Source organism: Phoca vitulina, unplaced genomic scaffold (genome assembly GCF_004348235.1).
Source record: "Phoca vitulina isolate PV1807 unplaced genomic scaffold, GSC_HSeal_1.0 scaffold1734, whole genome shotgun sequence".
Classification (NCBI taxonomy): domain Eukaryota; kingdom Metazoa; phylum Chordata; class Mammalia; order Carnivora; family Phocidae; genus Phoca; species Phoca vitulina.
Genome location: NW_022591421.1, coordinates 1 through 6,694, shown reverse-complemented (window position 1 = coordinate 6,694; position 6,694 = coordinate 1). Strand labels below are relative to the sequence as shown.

At 59.9% G+C, this 6,694-nt stretch overlaps 1 protein-coding gene across 1 annotated transcript; it reads right to left on the bottom strand.

The window, feature by feature from the left end:
• Window positions 1-456: 456 nt before the first annotated feature.
• Window positions 457-5,080, bottom strand: LOC116629608 (collagen alpha-1(XXIII) chain-like; the record flags this gene model as incomplete). The annotated part of the gene is made up of 9 exons (XM_032399857.1): window positions 4,920-5,080; window positions 4,245-4,289; window positions 3,331-3,420; window positions 2,482-2,544; window positions 2,095-2,151; window positions 1,852-1,878; window positions 826-888; window positions 686-739; window positions 457-483 (listed from the first exon to the last, which is right to left on the bottom strand). Coding segments are annotated over exons 1-9 (531 nt in total), but the record flags the coding sequence as incomplete, so codon positions are not given.
• Between the last annotated feature and the right edge of the window lie 1,614 nt (window positions 5,081-6,694).

The following is a 6,694-nucleotide window of genomic DNA, read 5'->3' as shown; positions in this document are numbered from 1 at the left end:
CATCCATCCATCCATCCACCCACCCAACTTCCATCCATTACCCATCCACCATCATCCATCCACCCATCACCCATCCATCCACCCATCACCCATCCATCCATCTTCCAGCCACCCATCATCCATCCATCCACCCTCATCCATCCATCCATTATCCATCCACCCATCTTTCACCCACCCATTATCCATCCATCATCCACCGATCCATCATCCATCCACCCATCTTCCATCCACTTATCACCCATCCATCCATCCATCCATCCACCCATCAAGTACCTACTCTGGGCTGTGAACTAGACTTGGCACTGGGGACCCAGAGGGAACCAGTCAGTTGGGAGTCCCCGCCCTGGAGAAGGGGGTCACATCCAAGCCCAGCAGATGAGATTACTGTATGGCCAGTGCAAGGGCAGAAGCTACACACAAGAAGAGCCTGATCACTGTGAACGATGAGATACTTACATCTAGTCCTGGCTCCCCAGGTCTTCCCTGAGGAGAGACAAAGAGGACATGTAAGGGGCCAGGGAGGGGGTGTTGGGAGCACTACTGCTGGGATGTTCAGCCTTGTGAGTTGTCCACAAGCCTGATTTCTGGCCCTGGGATGGTGTAGTGCAGGGGGTTGAGTCCCCAAGGCCGAGTGACACTGTAAATGTGCAGCCATACTTGGTAGGCATTAAAGGAAGGTCGTTACCTTCTCTCCTTTGGTTCCTGGCAGCCCGATAAGGCCTGGCGGGCCAGCTGGCCCCTGGGTGGAAAAGGAATGGGTCAATTACAGGAATTAGTTATAGGAATTAGTGCCCCAGAGGGATAAACGAGGCTCATGACACTCACAGGCAGGCCGCTGGGGCCTCTCTCACCCGACACACCCTTCTCTCCCTTTACTCCGTCCAAGCCCTGGAAGCAAAGAGGAGACATCGGTCAGGGGGAAGGGCTCAGACAGACAGCAGGACAGGAAAGCTTGGGGCCTCAGTGTGAGCTGGGGAGTGCAGGGCAGAAAGGACACCAGGCTCTCACAGGCTTGACCCCAGCTTCCTTCCAGTACAAACAGTAACCAGAACCCACACATGGGCTCCTTCACACCCATTTCACAGATGAGTAAAGACAGGCAGAGCGAGGGGCAGGGACAGGTCCAGCCGCACAGCCAAGAAGCAGCAAGGCTGAGGACCCGTCGGGTTTCTGAGCCCCAGCCTTGGACCTCATCCCTGACAGCAGCTGCCTCTTCTAAATACGACCTGGGGAGGGCCGTGGGGCCAAACAGAACCAGAAGCAGCACATCTGGTCGGGCCACGTGCTCGGCCCCGCTCGGCTGTGGGATTCATGTCTGAGTCCTGCTGGCCTCTGGGCTGGGGAGTCAGAGATGTACTCTCCCCCAGAGTGAGTGGAAGAGAAACCAGACCTAGCAAGCTGTGAAGCCAGCTGGCCTCCCCCACACGGGGCACATGGGCAGGCCACACTCACGGTTTTAATTTAAGAGCAGAGATCATGACATTATGTAATACACACCAAACCCAAGACTTCATGTCCAGCCTGTGGGCAGTTGAGAGACAGCTGTGTGCGTAGGGGGCAGGGGGGAAGCATGTACAGAAGGGGGGCGTGGCACAGGGAGGCAGAGGCTGCAGATGAGGGCTCGGGCAGAGGGACAGGGTGAAAGTACAAAGTCCCAGTGTAGGGCTAGGGGGCACCAGCTCCGAGGACATTGGGGAGGTTGTGCTCCAGGGGATTCAGAATGTTCAGGCCCTGGGATAATACAGAGCTGGTTTGGGGCCAAGTGCGGGGCTCTCACTGCTCATTAGCAAGGCTTTCTGGAACTATCCAGGCTGGGCATCTGCAGTGAGTAGAGGGGTTTCCAGAACTTACCTTGGGACCCTGGATTCCCTGAAGGCCCTGGAGGAGGAGGAGAGTGGTCACAAAGGCTTATAGGCCACTCACTGGCCCCGTGGCCCTGACCTCTACAGACTCCCAAGCCCAGACCCAGGCTCTCCCATATTGCTTGATGTGCCCCCTCCCCACCGGAAATCCTGTCCTCCCCTGGGTCACAGCTCCAGGCCTGGGCTCACCACCCCCTGTGTATCTCAGCTACTTCACGCCAAACGTTCTTACCATGGGGCCTGGGGGACCAGGGGGGCCGGGGGGCCCCGGCGCCACTATGATCTGGGCCTAGGAAGCAGTCAGAGATGGGTTAGTCACCCCCGCCCCGTCATACCTCAACTCGCCCATGCTTGAACGCACTGGACATCAGATGAGCACTCCTGGCGGGGTGGTGCTGGGCCCTGAGCCACTGGGCTGAGTCCCTCCAGAAGGGCACTGCCTGGTGGAGGGCCCAGGGGCTGGCCTTTGGGGTTCTCAGACGGGCCTCAGTTGGAGGACACAGCCCGAGGTGCCCCCTTCCCCCTCCCTCGCTGCCCACAGAAAGGTGGCCTTTCTGTCCCAAGGTTCGGGGCCCCCAGGCATTGAGGGGAGACCCTGGTCCTCAGCAGCCCCCCTTACCAGGCTCTCCCGTAGGCTGTCAGATGCCGACTCTCCCTTTTCGCCCTTGCGACCATCGGTGCCCTGTAGGACAGCCTGGCCTTCAGCCCTTTCTGCCCATCACCAGACCCACCACCCACGGTGGTCATCACCTCCCCTGCCTTCCCCATGAGGCCTCCAGCAGCAACGATGAGTTGGCCTTTGCAGCTTGAAGCAGATTCCCCTAAATTGGTGACACGCTTTGGGTGCCCAGCAAGTGGGTGTTTGGAGAGCACATTGACAGCTGTATAAATTGTTTCCTGGGGGGCAAGGGGGCACCCAGCTCTCTAGCTGAGGGAGCCCCGTGGATGGACATCAAATGCGAAGAGGGGGCACCTGCTGGCCACTTGAACCCACAGCTCTTTCTGTCCAGCCACAATGACTGTGACGGTGGGTATTTTATCACGTGGCCAGCCACCACTCTCAGCCCTGTCGGGCAGGCCCTCGTGAGTGGGAGGAGGTTATCATCCCCATTTTAGAGGTGGGGAAACTAAGGCCCAGGGAGGTCAGGACACTCGTGCAGGCTTCCAGAGCCAGCAGGGGACAGAGCAGGATGCAAACTTGAGCAGTCAGGGTGGGCTCTAACCACCCTTTGTGCCACCTTTGTGGAGGCCTTGGGAGGTAGGCGGTAGGTCCGTGTACAGAGGCTCAGAAGACCAAGCAGCGAGGGCTGAGTCCGAGCTTTCTTTCCAAGGCTCAGTGCCCCTGGGCCAGGTGGAGTTGGCAGGGCCCCAGCGGTGCCCCCCTTCTCCGCGGCTGCTGTTTTGGGCACACATTGGCCCTGGAACCCCACAGGGGGCAGAGTAGGGTGGGGCCCGCGCAGCCACCTACCGGGAGGCCCGACAGGCCCATCTCTCCCGCCTCCCCTTTGGGTCCGGTCGGCCCAGCCTCTCCCGGGTCTCCTTTGGCTCCTTTGGGACCCTGCGAACCACAAGAACAAGGGGTTGGTAGAACTCAGCAGCTATGCTCCCTTCCCCCACCCCAGAGGGTCCCCAGAGCTTAGTCCTGGACAGACTAGACCCCCACCCCCATGTCTTCATCTTGGGTCCCTGCCTCTGGCCCAGGCGGTGAATGCACCGAGGGGCCTGGATGAAGACAAGGGTGCAAGGGGGGAGGGGTGGAGGGAGTGGGACTGGGCAGCCCCTGCAGGGGCGCTTACAGAGCTTGGGGAGGGTCAACCCTGAGCTCGCATCTCAGGAGCCTGCACCGGGAGCCCGCAACCCCCACGTACAACCAACCATCCACCCAGTGCCCCTTCCGGCCACTCATTCTCTCTCTCAGCCAATCATGGAAAGTCCAAGACACGGCCCTAAAGCCACCGCCATGAATGTCCAGTGATGCCCCTGACACCGTGCTGTGTGTGGAGGGACACACAGGTGTGTACTTACAGCAATACTTATAGGGCCCAGAGTAACGGGAACGACATTAGCTAGCATTTGAAGACTCTTCCCTAGATTGCGCCCCGCACACTGCTCTGTGTTTTCCACACACACAATTATATAAGTCTTACAACTGTGACCATCCTCCCCTCCAGGTGAGGATCTGAGGCTGCCAGAAAGTGAGCAGCTTGCCCGAGGCCTAAGGGCAGAACCAGGACATGTGCCCAGGCAGCGCACTCTGTCCTGTGGCCTCTAACTCTGCACACACACACACACACACACACACACGTATGCACGCACACACATGCACACACGCAGCCCACCACTAGGCACCAGGATCACCAAGCAAACGAAAGGCCCAGAGACCTTCTCTCCGTCGATTCCCGGGACACCAGGCAATCCCAGCTCGCCCTGGAAGGGAAGAGAAAGCAAGGGAGGTTACGGTGTCCCGTGGTCCCCAAGAGGGCCTTGTGGCTGGGCTGCCTCCTCTCCCCGATCAGCACGACGTCCCTGGGTTGGATCCCTAAAGTGGGTGGGGTCCAGGAAGGTGCCCACTGGGTGCCCAGCACCCTCCTCAGCTCCTCTGGGCAGATGCACACCAGGGCTATAATTTACAGTCTGGGAAGTTATAGCTTGGGAAACTGAGGCTCGGGGGGGGGGGGGATCCAATGACTCGTTGCAGGCCACACAGCCCAGGGCAATGGCCGGGACCAGATCTTGCGATTTCCATGTCTCCTGAGCCACGCAGGCAGGCGGTAAATGATGTGTACGGGCCATAAGAACGGCTATGTCTGTCATCTATGGGACCTGGGGACGTCCCAAGGGCTTACGCGTGTGACTGGGGCTTCTAGGGAGGAGCTAGGGCTGGGAGCAAGGCATCCAGCTTGGTTAGGAAGGAGCGGGGCCACGTCCTCTGAGCCCCCAGGAGCTGGGCCAGGATGCCAGGAGAGAAGAGGGGTGAGCATGGCAGAGAGGAGAGGGGAGGTGGGCGCTGGAGTTAAGGGGCTTGGAGGGGGCCACACAACAGGCCTGTGAACTCACCTTGGCTCCGGGGATCCCAGGTGGCCCTGGGGGTCCCTGTGGCCCGGGAGGACCCTGTATGTGAAAGTCAAGCTGGTCAGTGTTTACGCAGGTCCTCCCCCGCATTGCTGGCTCACCCCTTCCCCCCAGGGGCCAGGGCTCTGTTGGGCTGGCCTGCAACAGGTTGAGGGCCCTCATAGCCTGCTTCCCACCCAGTCCCCCGACTCTTGTGGGGGGGGGGGGGGGGGGGCAGGGAGGTGGCACCAGGGACCAGGTGGGATACCACGGTGTCCACTGCCACAGTGGGTCCAGAATCCCCCTACCTTCAGAGCTAGTATCCCTCAAATATAGATTTCTTCACAATACTCCCCTGCTCAAGATCCTGCGATGGCTCCCTATGGCCTCTTGCAGCAAGCATAAATCCCCTGTTGGCATTCAAGGCCAGCTAACAATGTTATCCCTGACGGTGGCCCAGCACTGCCCTCTCTGTCCCTCCCATGAGCTCTCTGCCCATCGACTCTGCTGCCTGCTGTCTGCTAGTGCTGGAGAGTCCTGGGTAAGGGATGGCACCTGCAGCATCTCTAGGTCTGACCCCGCTCCCAAGCTCCCGCTCTGGCCCAGGCTTCCCACAAACCACCTGCCCACTGTGGCTCATCGTTGCCCTCCAGACTTGTGCCACCTCCTCAAGGCTGCACCCCACCCAGCCCCTCCTCCCAGCGACCTGTGCCCTCCTTGCTGGCACCTCCATGGAGACATCTCTGGTCTTCCTATCTTCTTCCATCCCCCCACCCAGGCCCAGAGCCCACCCCCACCCCGCCATGGCCTCCCTGCCTCCAGTTGCCCCCACACCCACTTTTATTCACCTTCCATGCCATTCCTCAGCTAACCTGCCCACAATATGTATGTGTATATATATATTTTAAAGATTTTATTTATTTATTTGACAGTGAGAGAGAGAGAGAGAGAGCGCACAAGCAGGGGGAGGGGCAGAGGGAAAGGGAGAAGCAGGGAGCCCAACTCGGGGATCAATCCCAGGACCCTGAGATCATGACCTGAGCCGAAGGCAGACGTTTAACCGATGGAGCCACCCAGACACCCCACAATATGTATTGTGAACCCCACTTCTTGGCTCAGGAACCAACTGTGGCAGCCCACTGCCCATTGGCTGGAGGCATCATTCCAATCTGGCATCCAGAATCTTCCTCCTGCCTCCCTGCACTCAGGCTGCTTCTCCAAGCGGGGCCTGGACACACCATGCCTGTGCATGCCCTTGGGCCACGCCACGCCACACCACGCCACACCACACCATGCAGGCCTGGGGTGGGCCACAGTTACCATCAGCTTGTACTTCCCCGAGGCCTGTGGGAGAGAACTGGAATGGAGCTCAGGTGGGGTCAGGTGCCGAGGGCCCAGTCTGGTCTCTGATGCCTGCCCCTCGCCCTCCCGAGCTCCCTTCCTCGGGAGTCGTGAGTGGCTGGCACCCAACCCCTCTCCCCACGGGGGATGGGTCCCAAGTCTGTCGGCCACCGGGCAGGGCTCAGTGGCCGCGCATCTCCTGAGGCTCCTTGGGGGCAGGCCGGGCCGCTGTCATCCCCCCACCCCAACAGCTACTAGAAGACCTAGCCCTCCAGTCTGTGTTCCCCGGGAAGGTGCCAGGAGGTCCTGCGGAGACCGGACATCAGGAAAGGCTCTGCCTCCTGCCCGTGAGCGGGAAGCTTCCCTTTTTGCTTTGGCCTCCGGGGAGCTTGGGGCCACATAAGCCATATTCACGGCAGCTCTTAGCATCCATGGGGGGG